This window comes from Poecilia reticulata, chromosome 15, assembly GCF_904066995.2.
Source record: "Poecilia reticulata chromosome 15, P_reticulata-male-v2, whole genome shotgun sequence".
In the NCBI taxonomy this organism is placed as follows: Eukaryota; Metazoa; Chordata; class Actinopteri; order Cyprinodontiformes; family Poeciliidae; genus Poecilia; species Poecilia reticulata.
This window is the reverse complement of record NC_088844.1, coordinates 19,319,583-19,337,055: the sequence shown is the minus strand read 5'-3', so window position 1 is coordinate 19,337,055 and position 17,473 is coordinate 19,319,583. Positions and strand designations below refer to the sequence as shown.

General features: G+C 36.4%; 1 protein-coding gene across 4 annotated transcripts in view; it reads right to left on the bottom strand.

The window, feature by feature from the left end:
• LOC103477022 (uncharacterized) overlaps positions 1-17,473 on the bottom strand; it is a 141,542-nt gene that overhangs the window by 90,030 nt on the left and 34,039 nt on the right. For all 4 annotated transcript variants that reach the window (XM_081616584.1, XM_008429856.2, XM_008429858.2 and 1 more), the window contains exon 10: positions 10,454-10,498. In XM_081616584.1, coding sequence (XP_081472710.1) covers positions 10,454-10,498 — 45 coding nt within the window. The remainder of the gene's footprint in view (positions 1-10,453; positions 10,499-17,473) is intronic.

Here is a 17,473-nt window from a genome sequence, read left to right as displayed (position 1 = left end):
GTCATTGGCTTTGAACCTTGAAGCAGGGAACCTAAGGGTGGGTCTGAGCTATGCAGGCTCAGGGAGCAGTCAAGCCTCCCGGTGGTGAAATGTGAAAGTAGAAGGACAGCTCAGATGAAGAGTTATAGCTGATGAATGAGGCCTGACACATATTGACAGGCTAAATTTGCAGCAAGCCTTGTTAGGTGTGACACATTTGGGCCATTGGCACCAACACTTTAAAATAAGTTAGGGCGGGAGTAGGAAAGATGGAGAGTGTGAGCAGCCTGTAAAATGACTTAGAAATCCAATAATTTGTCATGGTTAAATTTAGAGTCAGATGGGCTATTAATAGTGAATTATATATCTGCAGAGGATGATTACCTACTCTTATCACATTAAGTCTTGCTACCAGAGACGTGACTAATTCATTGCCGGTTCTCAGCAAGCCTTGTCTGAACCACTGCTATTCAGAAAACAGAAGCCATGATTAGAATGGTGCGACTGCATGTATAGTGGTGATGGCGATACAACTCCTAATAACATGGCTACTATTTCAGTTGTGTGAATATTGAAAAGGCTATGCCATGATTTGATCAGACTGTGAGTTAATGTGCTCCCTTAGCCTGCAGACTGTCAGGAACAAGGTGACTGTCAAATCATTCACACACAGGACCTGAGCAGAATATTTCTCCATTAGGGTTTTATTGTTATTACGAGAACTGGGGCAGAAGTTAAAGATTAAGGAGAGAGAGAGAGAAAAAGAGCTTTTTACTCTTTACTTTTTGAATAGGCTTTAAATTATTGTAAAAAAAAAGAAAAGAAAAGAAAATCAATGTTGAAATGTAACAATGTAATACAGTCACCAGTTTTGTTATAAAAAAATAACATCCACAAATCAGTGCTCCCATACCTTATCCCTGGAATTATTGAAATAAAAAAAATATCTAATATAAATGTATCTATTCACAACAAGATACAAGCACCAAAACATCTTATGCTTTATAAATATAGTCGATCTAACCCTTTCCACTTTTTTGCAGCAGCATAAGAAATATTACCAATATGTTGAAACTCATTTTCAAATAAGCACAGACTTACAATATTTTTCCACTCTATGCAGGAGCTGTGCTCAGTTGCACAGGTTATTGTATAAAACAGTTGTTTTTGGTTTTTATGTGCTATCCAAAGATTATTAGCAGCATTGACTTGGCCCACCTTCAACAAAACGTTCTTTTGTTTGTTTGCTGAATCAGATTCAACCCTTCTAATTTTTGAAGTGTTCAGGTTTTAAGAGCCCTGAGTTCTTGCTTCTTACATTTATTTGGAGATACATTTAACTTAAAGTTATAGTTTATTGTGTCCAATTTGATTGCCAGTGACAACTTTTATTGCTCCGCATCTGCTATAAGCTTTATGACCACTGTTTGTCTCCGTAAAGCCTTACGGTGCTGTCAGTGTTGCTGCTCTGGAAAGACTTTGTTCAGTATGCATTCAGCGTTTATGTGCAGAGGAGAGGAGAAGTGCATGAAGAGAGGAAATGCTTTCATCATTACTTTTGTTAATTTTTAATTAGTGGGTTGACTAGTTGACAGTCATGAGCGATGAACATCACAAAATAGACATTTTATCTTTTTCTGACACAATATGAACAAAAAAAAATAAAATGTGCATGCTGTGAAGAAACAGCAAGTAACATAGTGTTGTTTTTAAAAGTATCGTACCTAAAAATTTTTATTTTTGACAAATACACTTTTAACACTCCAGGTTTTACTTTTTGTATTTTGTTAGGATGTAAAGTTATGAATAAATAGGTGAAAAAAAAAATCATCCTGACAATGAACAATTCTCAAATTTCTTTTTATCTTGCAAACTAATTTGATTAACAAAGAAAAACCTCATGCCTGCAAAAAAAAATTCGATTATAAAGTATGCATCATGATGTGATTACCTCTTATAAACTCCTTGATCTAAACAATAATAATGTGAAATAAATGCTTTGAGGATCAAGATCTGCGCTGTAAGAAATTGTTGTCATCTACACATTTGCAGAGGGACATTAAGGAGGAAAAAGTTGATGAAGAAAAGGCTGGAGTCTGGCTGTGTGGCAGTTGTTCCTGCAGCACGAGGTCAGAACACTGTGGGGAGCTGTGCACACTCGTCTGCTAATTACACACTGCTCTGTGTCTCGTCAGTCCTGAAACTGTGGGGCCACAGGACAATCTGGCAACTCCCCAGCAGAAGACAACTAACACAAGCAAACAAAGAGCCAGGGGAAGGAAGGAGGAACACATGCAGCCTAATTATGTTTACTTAGAACTTTTACCAGGCAGAGCATCTGCAGGTCAGAGAAGTTGTCTCATAAGAAGTAAAACCATTTCAAATTCCAATCACTGCAGAGAAGTTTGCCATTTCCAGCTAGAGCTACCAAACCAGAAAGAAGTTATTCAACGGCAAAACTGAAGATACGCTACATATTTGTACTAGCTTGAGGCAAAATTTTGCTCTTGTGGGCAATGAATCTTTAAAGCTATGTGAAACAAGATCTGTAAGTAACACAGATATCTTGAGTGCTGGCCTACAAATGCCAGGGAGGTTACAGCAGGAAATGCCTTTTGTGACTTTCCATCCACTCAGCGATACGCCACCGTCTTCAGCATGGTGGAAGACTACTACCCTTACTGACACTGAGTCTTAAAAACGAAAACAAATTAGCATGTCCATTACACTCCGAATAAATAAAACACTGCTCCATAGTGTGGGGGATATCGTAGTACACTGTCAGAGATCCTCTTGTGCAGAGGATATCGTGTTCTATCAGTGTTGCTCAACTCCGCTTTCTTTGACACTTCACTCTACAGCCGAACATCATGTATCCACTTGAATTACCCACAAGATAACACAGAGTACACTCCCCCTTTCCCATAATAGGTGTATCTGCAAAGCGATACTACATCACATGCACATACTCAGAATTCTGGTTTCTCAGGTGTCAACAGGAGCTTTAAATAACACATTAGCTTTAAAAATGGAATATGAGCTAATTGCAGTAAAAGGCCGGTTTGGGTATCAGAATCTGCTGCATGAGTTCTCGGCAGTAAAGGGGTGATCAGGTTAAGTGGAGAACAGACATTTATTCACATTATTTTTACTGTTACTTTTTCTCAAACATTCAGTTATTTTCCAAATAAAAAGACTGCAATTATGTCTTGTAAAAAATTTTTTTTATTATAATATCAAAGACTGAAGACTGAACCATTTTCAACCTGTTGGACCTGTAGAGGACGAAACGCCAGAGATAAGACATAATTTTATAATGAATATATGTTTAAAATATTGAATGTGAAAACAGTCTCTGTCCTGATGAGATCGTTTTTGTCTTCATGAGGCTTTAATTTTTTTTTAAAGGTTTTGTTGGCTCTAGTGGTCTTTATTTGAAAGTAGTTCAACAGGAAAGAGGGTAATGAGAAAGGGGGAAGACATGTGGCAAATGTCGCCAGGCCGGGAATTGAACCTGTGACCACCGGCACAAGGACTAAGGCCTCAATATGTGGGTTGTGCTTTGCCCCTGCGCCACCACAGCACCCCTGAATTTTTTTGTTTTTGAAGAAAATATTAGAGTCCATTTTTATTCCTGGCTTTTGTATGTGAGGTATTTATTTTGAGTCAGCTTCTGATTGGTTTATCAGCACGTTGCTATAACGCCTTCCTTGAAGGAGCTGGTTAACAGTGAGCTGCTAGATTTCTCAAACTCAATTAGAAAGAAGAACATTTTGTAGTTTAATTAAATATATTTAATTGTTGTCTAAAATTCCTGAAAAGGTTTTTTTTTACTTCTACACCTTGGACGTGTAGAAGTTTTTGTGTCCCAAAGAACTCAGAGTTGTAGTCACTCAGTAGAATTGATGGCTTAATTTTCTAGTCATAAACTTTCCTAGATTAGCCTGTGAAAAAAAAGCTTGTAGTGTTTACATTTTTGCATCGCTTTTATTTCTCTTTCTGCATCAAACCATCAGTAAGAACTTTAGTATTTTCATTTTTTCTGATTTGATTTCATAAGTCATATATCTTAAACTGAGAAATATGGACATATATAACTGATTCTTCAAATATATGTTATAATTGTTATTTGAGAATTAATTCGGAAGAATTGATTTGAGATAGAATATGGAGCACATGTATTTAACTTAATTTAGTTTAGTATGAACACTAAAAATCAAATTACAAAATTCCACCCATGTTTATTGAGTATATATTGACAAATGACATAATTTTTAACTGCTTATTAATTTACACAATGTGGTTATACGTCCATGACCATATGGCCCACTTCTATCATAGGACACAATCTTCATTGCATTTTTGCTGCAAATAAATGTCTTTGGGAATTTTAAGTCTCTAAGAGTAGATTACTGTAATTTATTACCAGATGAGAAAAAGAATCCATATTGCAGTCTTATTTAGTCTTATGAAGCTCAACTTAGAGGAGAACACAGGGAATAGTGGTTTTAACCCATTAATCATATGACTTTCAAAGCTCACTGATAAACCACAGGGACCGGCCACATCCTGTCTTTTATTTTAGTGTCTCGTCTTCATATTGTTCTAAATCGTATACGAGTGTTGGGTCAAGAAATCAAATAAATCACAACGAGAGCACAGCTGCAGAAAAGACTAACAATGAACGGTCCATCACATATTGATTTATGTTGTAATTTCTTTTGTAGGGAGACTTTCTGCAGGTTTCTTGAAAAAGGATGATCATAAGGAAAAGACAAAAATATATATACTACATGGATTGTGATTAATGGGAAAACTTGTGTTTGGGCTCAGCCTCAAAACAAAGGCGATGTTAGAAATGAACAACTCAACTGCAATCAATATTCTTAAATTAGAGCAAATATGTGATATCTTTGTAAACAAGAAGCACTGTTGTAAAATCTTTTTTTGTTGAGAGTTAAAGAACCACAACCAAAATGCATTCTTGTCCATGTTACCTTGTGTTAACATCTCAGAGTTAAATTTAAGAAATTCGAGAGAGAGAAGACCACAAACAAGAGAAATAGGAAAACTGGAGAGAGCAACAACATGTGTTCAGTGTTTACTGCAAGTGTAAATTATGCAGACTGGAAACACATCTGTTCATTCTTACCAAGTTAATTGATTGTGAATCTTAATAAATTGTATTTTTTTAAACTAAAAACATATAACATCACTAAGGATGCACTGGCCTTTTTTTTCATTTATCCAATAGAATTCTCATATCTAAATATCACAATAACTAAGATGTCAAGTAAAATAGATATTAATTATTTTTTATCATATACATAAAAAAAATAAATAAACTGACTTTTTTTTTCTTGTAAACTTTTTTTCTGGTAAAAAAAAAAAAGTGTTGTCTCTTTAGGACAACACTTGGACTTTTGATGAAAATACTATTGACAGCTCTGAAGGTGCTCCTGAATTTAGCTGATTTACTTTCATGGATTTCACTGAAGAATCTGTAATTAAATATGGCAGCACAGCAGTTTTTGTGGGCACAAAAAAAAACAACATTTAGTCTTTGTAGGTGAAATTATAATGGCAAGTTTAAAATGTAAATTATAAATTAAGTTAGCGGCGCTGTGCTCTGTGCATTAAATGCACTCACTCACAACCTCTGTAAATCTGGAGACAGTATTGATCTTACTGCTGCTGCATAAACTTCAAACAGTTCGAGTGAAGAAGGCAGCAGCCTACATTTGTGTTATTTGAGAACAGTGATACTGGAAAGAGATGTGACAGGACAGTAAGCTAGTTCAAATGTTTAATCAACATTGTAAATACCCCAATGTTGGAGTAAATTAAGCTGTGGTCCTCATAAGTTAAATAGCCTTCAGAAATGCATGTATTGTTTTTTATTTTATTTTGTGTGCCTCTGTGTTTCCCTGTGATTTACTCGCTCCCTCTCCAGTCAGCATAATATATCGGATTACAATCCCCCTCATAAGATCAGTGTGAGCAATACTAGATACAAAGAGCTACTTGGATGCAACATCTGGAAGTATTTTATATCTGAAGGCCTCTTAATGCCTAAACGGAATGCATTTGGATCAATCAATCAATCAATCAATCAATCAATCAATCAATCAATCAATCAATCAATCAATCAATCAATCAATCAATCAATCAATCAATCAATCAATCAATCAATCAATCAATCAATCAAATTGTGTTTGTATAGCACATTTTAGCAGCAAGGCATTTCACGGTGCTTTACATAATTAAAGAAAAAATAAAAACAGCATGTGACATTGAATAAACAGTAAAAAAGAGAAAAAGATTTTGAAAAAAAAAAGATTAAAAAAGATAAAAACATACTTTTGTTACGGAATTTAAGCGCCTGTCGTCGCCGGACTCCGCCGTCCGTTTAACACGGGTATTATCCAGGCCCCGTCGCCTAACAGGACAAGGTCTCCAACCTTGCAGCACCAGGTTCCGTCCACCTGTCACGCGATATGCATGGATGCATGGATAATGCATTTAACCTACTGGATGGACTCTAACAGCCTCTAAAGTTCACATATGATGTACATTTTTAGTGGCTGAAATACTAATGATCACAAGGTGTGGTTGGAACATTGTGCAAAGGTAAAGATGATAAAGAATCAGGGAAATGTTTTTAAATCCTAATCAATATTGTAACTACAATTTTAAGCAAGAGTATTGCAATTACTTTCTTGATACAATGCAGCCTTGGATGTTACCGTAAAGATTAAAGTTTGAAATGATGCTTAAAGTTTAAGAATCACTGAACGGAAGGATAAATTTGACATTTAATTTCAGTGCATTTTCCAACTAAGAAGACTTTAAATAAAGGTGTCAGCATATCACTTCGTATCACTTGTCAGATGAATAAGATACAGCCACTATTTCACTCTGGTTTCAGCTAGTTTTGCTTTTGCAAAGGTCGCCAGTTCTAAACACATTTCAGAGACACCTTTTTCTTCCATTATACATATCTAAAACGATGGACAAACCCACCTGCCAGAGGCAAAGTTGCCCCGGGGACAGGACAATGACTACCTGGAGAGCAAAGATAGTGAGTCATGTGTACATGACCAAAGCAAAGACAACCAGCTAAGGGATGTTTGTAGCTCAAAAACAATTACTGCTCCAGGCAAACTTATTTGAGTTCCTGGAACTGTTGCTCATGACAGGATACTTGGCAAAAATGGGATTGTCAATTTCAATGTTTAAAGCTGAATACTGATCGGGTATTTTTCTGGTTTGCATCCACAGAGAGCCGAAGGAAGCAGGGCAACCTTAAAATACAAATAAAATAAAATAAAAAATATTAGCAGACTTATCCGCCTCACATTAGGCAAATTATTTACCTCTTAAAGACGCCTTTGTCTTTGAAGGATCTAAGTAAATTGCCAAACAATGATTTTGTGAGTTTTTCTTGTTAAGTTTCAAACTGTTTCAGACTCACGGCAGTGAGCGTGATTTCAGCTGTTTTCATTTGATGTACTGCTATCAAGTCAAGGGGAGAGCTGGCTGAAGAGCGCCACGGTTTTCTAATGGATCAGTGAAGGCACCTCTTCCAATCAGTAAATACTGTGTACGATCCAAGGCACTGCACGAGTTTACAACCTTCCATTATAGTTTGTGTGATGTTGTGACTACAAATCAGTCAGTCTTTGATGTGCATGGAGTTAATTTCTAGTTAGGTGGTCTTGAGATTCCTCTGTAAATAAACCTGATTATGTCATTCATATGCAAATGGTCACATTACGTCAACTGGCTTTTCAACATGTCAGGAGGTACTTATGCTCGAACAAAAGGGCCCATGCTGGTTGTCGGGGTACAAACCAATGCTTTGAATTTAGACACTGCCAATTCAAAGTATTTTTTTTTTCACCTTAATTGGTTTACTGCTCAATTCCAGATACTTTTATCTCAGGTTTGCAACAAGAAGCTGGTACAAGTGGTCAGGGCTGGAAGTCATGCAGTCAAAAATGCACACAACTACGTGCCTCAGAGCTGCGTAATACACCTTATTAACTTTAGGGTGCATTCAGCTGGTGTGAATGCACCCTAAAGCAGAGTGTCAACTAACGACATCTGACTCTTATTTTAGAAATTAGGAATTTGAGTCTGTAAATGTATGTAAATTTGTCCTGAAAATTATAAGAACCTCAATAGTTTTAGGTCTACTTAATTGCTTACTTAACTACAGATAATTTTCGGGGTGTGGTGGTGGTGCAGGGGTAAAGCGCGGCCCATGTGTGGAGGCCTTTATCCTCGATGCAACCGTCACAGGTTCAATTCCTGGCCTGAAGACCTTTGTCGCATGTCTTTTCTCACAACCCACTTTCCTGTCTGACAACTATCAAATAAAGGCCACTACAGTCAACAAAAACACAGGAACATGATCTGCCAGCCCAGGCTGAGTGTGACAACGATGCATAGTGATTACAGTGTTCCCATTCAAAGGTGCAACAAGCACAAATAAAAAAAAGATCTTTACTCAGATTATGAGTGGAGATTGCTGATGAAGTTAACCTTAGAAATTGCATCAATAGAAGCTTATTTGTATTTGTCAGCTTCTAATGGCTTTTGAGTGTGGAGCAATGTATCAAATCTTTTAGGCCCTACCATGCTGACTTGTACCACCAGCCAAAACAATATTGAAGAGAAAGTACACATCCCCATGACAACACAATTCCCTGACTGCAGCAGCCTCCCCAAGCAGGACAAAGAGCTCTGACCTCTTCCATTCCCCTACTCACAGAACCTGGGTTTTTTGCCAACATTCTGCTGCCCATGCTCCAGTGGGTCAGAAAGGTTTATGTAGCACAAAAATAATCTACACAATACTGGGCATGTGTTTTAGAACTGTGGTTGATGGATGTACGTTCACTTCTGTTTTTATTTTTCTTCTCTTTTCTTTCTCTGTGATAGACTACAGCTCTATATCTGACTTCCAGTGTTGCTTTTTGTTAACTAAAATGTAACGTGGTTATGATAAACATTTCTTTATGGAACTACTCTGGCCATCTGTACCTCTTCCTTTGGAGTTTCAATAAATGGAAACACTGATTCTTGTTTTTTTGGGGGGTTTTTTTCAGCATAAGACACTTAAGAGGAACATATTTTAAAACTAAATAATTCTAAATAACATTTACCATAATTATCATATCTGATGACTAGTGCATTCCCATTTTTAAAAAATTGCCCTTGACTTTATTAATAAAAAATAAATAAAAACAAAGGTATTAGACAGTGTGCCATTCAAACAGTACTTCCTAAAACTCTAGGAACACAACATTCCATACTTATTCAACCAAACGACCCTTCCTTCATTGCTTTAAAAAGGATTCACTTTCACATTTATAAAATTTCTAAGTAAAGAACAATTAATTAGCATTGATTTTCTTACACAAAGACTTCTCAAACTGATGAAGGTCGTATGACTCAGCAACCTAACAACAGTATTGTTACATCTCTAAATGCAGCAACCCAACTCCATCATGTTTTACAGGTAATTGGTCCATGTTGGTATGTAGCATACAGGCTGAACTTGTTTAGGTTTTTTTTAAGTGGTACAGAACACTCACAATACTTTTACACTACGGCCACAATTACCAGCTGCACTCACAAATGCACATACACATACACCATAAGGAGAAGTGGACGACTATTTGCTTTGCCTTGCCCAGTGGCACTCTGACATTTGGCAGGGAATGAACCCTTCCTTGAGGCCATCATTTATTTATGTTTTGAGTTTCCCATTTATGAAATATAATTTTTTTTTGTAAAAATATATAAATAAATAAGTAGCAATAAAAACAAAAAAATGACCAGTGTCTCCAATCACTTTCATCCTATGAACACCACCAGCAGTTAACGCCTGCTTATGGATATTTACTAGGATCTGCCATAAAGATTTAAAATATTTTCTAAAAAAAAAACATAAACCAGAAACCTTTTCCCTGATTTATTTAAATGAATCAAACCTTTGAACTTCCTGAACACGTAAATCTCCAGCAATACATGTCTGTTTCTGTAAATATATTGAAACTTATGAAACGGTTCACAAATATTTAAGCACCACTACACATTAGTTTAATCAGTGCAGCCAGTTCTGAGTGCATGCAATAAAGAATGACCTTAACATGGTACAGAATGATCTCATGGTAATTTGAAAAATTAGTTCAGTCCATTGGTATGCCAGTCTATGGCTGCATTCTGTACATATCAATTAATTCTAGTGAAAGGGCAGTGTAGTCCAGAACACTCTTACTACTTGAGATATGACAGAAAAGCCACACACAAAAAAAAAAAAAAAAACTCAGCTTTGTTTATACCTCCAGGACATGGCACACAAAAAATGAAAAGCCTTAAAGAATTGATTGCCTGACAAAATAAAGTGGAGCTTGTTGATGTGTTGTGTATGGACTATATGTCTGCTGGAGATAGCAGTGCTCACCCTCTCTCCATCGATTGCCTTTTGACCTTCTGATCCAAGTTCCCCCTGCAATGACAAGATTGAAAGTGTATAAGACACAAAATGGCCTCTTGAAATTTTCACTTAAATATTTTTTTGGGGGGGATTTTCTACATATCAGTTTCCTTGCAGTGTGGCTCAGCTCACATATAACTGCAGAACTGCAGCTTTAGTAAAGTTTGTAACATATGTGAGATTATATGCAGCTTGTGAATAAGCTGCTTGAGCTTTACTAGCTGACTGCTTTCCACACACTCTGCCAGAAATGTGTGAGATGTTTTGGATCTTGTTGACTCTTTATTAGTGTGCAACTCAGACATACACTAGGATGACCTCGGCCGTCCCATAGCTCAAGCAGGCTGCGCTGTTTGAGTGTCCAGGCCAACTGGCTCTTTGCATTTATTGTATTAACAGATGGGGGACAATTTTGCTCTCAAACATTTTCCCAAATAGTGCAAAAATGTTTGTCTCAGTCAAATATATTTCATAACATCACCATTAACAATTCACATGTATAGAATGAATCAGTTTGGCTTTCTTTTTTGATCTTTTACATCCCATGTATCAAGGTTTGTGAGAAAATAAGTCACCGTGGTATAAGCTCAATGTCTTCAGTGCAAAAAATATCCTGGATTAAGCCATCTCCCATACTCGAGAATAATCCCATTGGCTGACAAAAGCCCCTGTCCAAAGGTTCTACCCAATTGGTATGCATGTAGATAGTATCAAGTACAGGGGTCTGCAAATTTTACAATCGAAAGAGACATTGTTGCTAAGATAAAACATAACCTTTTAAAAAGACAATTTATAGTACTATAGAAAATTTGATGTAATTTTAAAGAGCCACCCACTTATTTTTTCGGGTTTGACAATAAAGAAAAAGTAAATCTTTTGCAAAAAGAGGATAGATAAATTTTCTTTTGTAGGATGTTGACATAAAGGAAAATGATAACCTGATGACAACAAAATTTGTTCTTAAAAATATTACTAACGGCGCTCTGTGTCGTTTTGTTGTGGTAATTTACTGCAATTATTCCACAAAAAATTTTAACATTGCTAAAACTTACATTTTTTAAAATCATATGTACATTTACAAACATTTGTTAGTATTTTTGTCTTAATCATTTCCAGACAAAGCTATTAGAAGCTTTTGTGGAATGTCTACTTGTATTTATAAATATCTATTGCTTGCAAAGGGAAATTAAATGTTGTTGCAACTCATTCATTTAAATTCTTCAAAGAGTTATTGTACATCGCGATGGATGTTGGCGGCAAGATCCATCGCAGCGTCATCTTGTAGAGATGACGCTCTGAACAATAGACTTATAGAAGATCTGAAGCCTCTTGCTGCAAACCTTGAATGATCTTAGCTTCCACAAGAAGTACAGTCGGCTCTGTCCCTTCCTATAGGCGGCTTCACTGTGTGTCTCCAGTCAAGTCTGATAGAACTAGGGTTTGATCTAACCTTGTTTCTCCTGAAATCTACAATCATCTCCTTTGTTTTGTTTGCATTTAAGATGAGATGATTTTTCCCACACCATGCCACAAAGTGGTCCACAGGCTCTCTGTACTCCGACACACCCGACAACTGCAGAGTCATCTGAATGTTTCTGTAGATGACAGGAGTTGGACTTGTGCTGGAAGTCTGAATTGTACAGAGTGAAAAGACACCCAATCTAGTAAAATGTAATACTTATCTAAAAATATCAATATTCTATATATTGTTATAACTTATTTTCTTTTAACCCAGAAACACATCCCGTGCTTTCTTGTTCCATGTTATAAAAAGGCTGCAGGGCAGCTTCAGTTTCAATGAGAGATTACCAACGTGTTGGCGGCACAGCAAGCGGTTGTTCCTGACTATCAGAGGGGAACTGTAGTAGATTAAGACAGCCATCTCTGATGCAAGGCTTGATAAAACGGCAGATTACTGGAAGAACAATTAAATCTACAAAAATATGGCTTCTACTATGAAGACGTTTTAAAATATTTTTAAATATATGTATTTTATACAATATTATAACTGGCAACTCTAACAATAATAGTATAAATAATATGGGGAAAAACTGTAATATATTGTGACATATAATTTACCATTTTCAGTTAATCAAAGCTTCCAGGGGTATTAAATGAGTAATTCAGTGACCTTCTGTTTCATTTTGCTGTAAATATGATGTGACGCACAGGGACATTTCTCCTAGGCACTTGCCACTAAGTTTTATCTTGTATCCCCATCACCACAGTGAGAAAGATGACAAGATAGGTTAAAAAAAAAAAAAAACTTCTCAATGCTCACTGAGGAACAAGAGCATTTTAAGTTTACTAGATCTCCATAGAAAAACTATCCATATTCATACTAGTGGAAATTCAAATACTCAAAACACAAATATGTGGGCTTGGCTAAACTATATAGGGACATTAATCAGAATGGTATATTTTGGTCAGATGAAACAAGATGGTTTTTGACAACAAACACTCCAGGTGGGTCTGGCATGACACAACGAAGGATATGTGGAAAACTACCTAACGCCCGTTGTTAAGTGTGGTGGAAAATGTGTGATGCTGAGTTTATACTGTTCCACACTGTAAGGCCCAGAGAGCTAGGAAATGTTAAATAAAAAGTTAGCGACCTGTGAAAGATGAAAATGGATAGCCTTTGGGTCTTTCTGCAAAATAACAATCCAAGATGTATGACTAAATCAACCTAGAAAGGGCTCACCAAACATGTAATTAACCTTCTTCTATCACTTTCTCAATGCAAAGATCTAAGTCCTGAAGAAAAGTTGTGGAGGACCAGAATAGGGAAAAAAAACAAAACCAGAAGAGCGGACACAGGACTCTTGCTGATCTAGAGAGGAATGGCCAATGATTCAGCATCAATGGTTCCACCTGTTAAAATGTTATTTAAGACTAAGTGCTGTTTTACTGGCAAAACATTGCTGTAGGTCACACGTGTGAGGGGGCAATAATTGTAGTCTTAGTAACCTAAAAAAATATATTAATGTGAGAAATCTTTGCCACTCAATAAATGTGCATAGAAGCAAGGATGACTTTATTTTTACACATCTTCAGCAGTGGTGCCAATAATCATGGGGTGTGCTGTATATGCAAGTCGTTTGTTGTTCACACACAGCAGCAGAAGGCTTCATCAACTGGGTATGCTTAGACCTGTTCACACTCAGATCCTAGCCCCCTTTGCACAAACAGCTCAAACATCTAGTAGACGTGAGTGCTGCAGTGACAAGGACATGATTCCTTTCTGGCCCCCACCCAGGACGAATGCCAAGTATGTCCAACACGGCGCACAGCCAAGCCCGAAATGCCAGTGCTAGGAACTGAAACATGCATCTCTGCAGCAGTATGCAGTCCACCCTCCGACAAACAGGCACCCATGTTTTGGGTTAGTGAGTTTATAGCATCCCTGTCCCCTACATAACTTCAATTTATTTCAGTAACGTCGAAAACTTGCTTCGGTTACAGCAGCAGCATCTAACTCCATCAACTCAAAAACAAAAGAAAGCAACACCCCAAAGTTATGTCCAGTGCTTCCTGGCAGCCCGACCTCCCTGTGTGTCCCACTGTGATGAAAACAGCATGGACAAAGGTTAGAGTAAGTGTACAAAAGATTGTTAATTATTTGTTCCAGCCCTTTAGTTTGATTTTCTTTATTTAGGTGTTTCATATGTAGTGCCTTTTTCCTCCACTGGGTGGCTTCTTCTTCATACTTCACTTATGGACCTGAGCATTCGGTGGGGCGGCTCTCAAGGCAGTTTTGTTATTACCTCTTTACATCGTGTGCGTCCATTGAATGTAAGTGGTACTGTTGATGTCTAAGAGCTGTATTTGTATATTATCTTGTCGAATGTTATGGTCGCTTAGTGTAGTTTGTTCTTATTATGTAGAGCTAGAGCTAACTGTTTAGGTTAAGCTAGTAAGCTCAGTTAATTGGACACAGCTGTCGCTGGTGTTACAATTTCCGACCGAAATGCCGTGTTTCTCTTGTATGTTTCTAGTGTTATGCTATTGCCGGTCGGATTGGTTGTTGTTTGCGTGTAGAGCATTTACAGACATATACTCATGGTTTGTATTTGTTTGTCTTTATAGGAAACCACACACACACACACATACTCACAGCTACATACATATGCATACACTCCATACACACACAATCTCATTCACAAGCGCCCCCCATTGAATCCTGCCTGTTATGTATATGGATGAAGCTGGAAGTATATTAAAGTCAAGTTAAACCTAATTCTGGAATCGGACGTTCTCTCCTTCCAACAACTCACCTCAACATATATAATAGCTGTCCTAACCCGACACCTGGAGTGATTGCTTATCCACAATAAAACCAGTTTCAATCTTCAATACAGTAAGGTCTCTCATTCACACATTAGTGAATAGCATTATGGAGGCTTGTCATTGCGTCGGTGCTCTTGCTACTACAGCTGTCACAAGAGTTCTTGCTGACACTATGGCTCAGCAGCTGCAGACTGGTATACTGTTTCTTAACAACTACAAAATGCTAATCCCAATCACTGTAAGAGTCATTGTATTATACCAACAACTGTGATGATAGCTGTATCAACTTGAAAACAGAAAAACATGCACTCATTGCTGGATTTGGATATGCTCATAGGCAATGTGGAACAAGAGTTAAGGAGGTATTGACATCAATTTTAATAGGAAGGATTGTGTGCCTTGTAAAGGTATTTAAGCCTATGGACAACATTTTACTTCAAATTCATTTTGTTCATATTTGGTCTAATCTGATCAGAGCACCTTCTTCCACATTACATGGCTTGTGGAAAAACCACAAATGAACTGCTTTTAAAATTTGCACTCTTCATGCCAAAGTTTCTTGCTTTTGTCTGTTCAAATGATAGACTAAGTATAAAACAAGCTATTTTGGGATATTATTTCGTAGCCTAAATCTGCTTTAAATATTTTTAAATAAACATTTAAGCTTAAAGCTTACATATCTCTAACCGGTCTGGTGTGATCCTTGGTCTTGTTTTTACTAAAGTCTTCTGACAAATGACTGGCATTTGTCAGTCATTTGACTAATTGCAGTGTACAGATATTGTTCACTGTGATTAAATTAGACAGAGGTGTTTCTCTAAATAAGAGACTCCTGAAGAATCTGTATATCATTAAATTTTTCATTTTCAATTGACAACCAAAATTTAAAAAACTGAGAAATTTATGGGTTTTTTTGGTTGTTATATGTTTTCAAATCAGATGAAAAAAAAAAGTGTTTGTTTTTCATATTTTAAATTTTAATCTTGGATCAAAAATACAAAATGTAAAAACAGACTTCAGGACCGAATTTGATTTTGATATTTAATAAATTCTCATGACAAGCAAATTTGTCCTGCACGTAATAGTGCAGGTTATTTGGAAACACAATGGCATAGCTGGAAACACACACCAATATGATTATAGACTTATTCAACACCGGTAAGACATGCAGAAATTTGCATTGGAAACCAAACTGATTGGAAAGGTGTGACAGAATATTTACAAAGAAAAAGACATTTGTGAGACTCGGCACTAGAGAGGGTTTTGGTTTTGGTTGATATACATAGTAAATGTATATTCAAATTTTCACAATTTTATTAGCAAACATTGCCATTACATTTGTAATTCTCTGACAGGACCATCAAATGGCCAAACGTTCATGACAGACTATAACGATGTCGGATTGGAAAAATCCTAAAAGAGCGGATGAGTTTGACTATGTTTGGTCCAGCGCCTGTTTTTCCATTTTGTAATTTTGGTCAGAAATTAAAATTGAAAATATGAAAAAGTAAATGTTAAAAACTAATAACAAAAAAAAAAACAAAATCACTTTTTTATATTTTGAGAATGAAAAAGAGTGAATGAAGAATGGAAAGAACGAATGATACATAAATAGGTAGATGCTGCACATTTCTTTGGACAAGAAACAAATAAATCTAAAGGTGCCAATTCTAGGTTAAAATGTAGCCCACCACAGAAGCTGAGCTGCTATTTTTTTATAATAGTTTGACCATTATTGCTACTTTTATATATATATTTTTTAAAAAAGAAAGTTTGTGCACCTTTTGCATTTATGAAGGTGACTCATATTATTTGTGAAGATATGAATAATGATATACAGTAGTTTGGTTTTAATATGAATTATAAGAATTCCCATTTGCTAATGTCACTCACTGACAAAAACATAAACCCAGAGTGAGGAAAGCGTATTCTGCATTGTTCCTTCAGCCATTCAAATTTCCTTTTAGGCCTCTGACACAAAAACATTTTAACACAGATGAGCATAATAGCAACAATGAGCGGTTTTGGGAGCTTATCAAAATTTATGGTCAGCAACATACTGCTCAAACTAAAACTCCTACAGCAATTCACTTTACAGGTGCAATGTATGTTCATTTAATCCAAGAGTATAAATGAAAACAGAAATCACGAGAGCATCAGACTTATACACTGTGCAAAATAAATTAAATGTATTGTAAAAGTGGAAAAAACTTCTTTTTTTTTTTTTGTCTTTGCATGTACATGCAGGAGCTGTAAATCTAGCAATAACAGGGTTTATGTGCGAGGCCAAAGAAAATGGATTTCCTTTCAAGTAAGCTGCATTCTTATAACCCACTACTTATCTGTTTAATTTCCTGGGGGATTCTGGATTAATCATAGCACTTTAATCCCCTTGCACTGCATAAGAATCCTCCATCAAACTCACTGTAATGCGGGATAGTACTTTCCATTGGAGTAGCACAGTTGAAGTAATCCCCTCACACTTTCCCAAGAAATTTTCTCCGTATAGGTCATGATGATTGCCCAGCAGCTCTCATTATGGGCTTTTTAAATGCCTCAAATTGTCCAGATGCCTTTGATTAATCTCTACAAAGTCAAGTTAAATTGTTACAGAGTATACTCACACTATTTTTGAATCTCCCACCAAATTAGATGCTCCTGTTGCTAATTGAAAGTATTATGAGCTCACCTTATTAA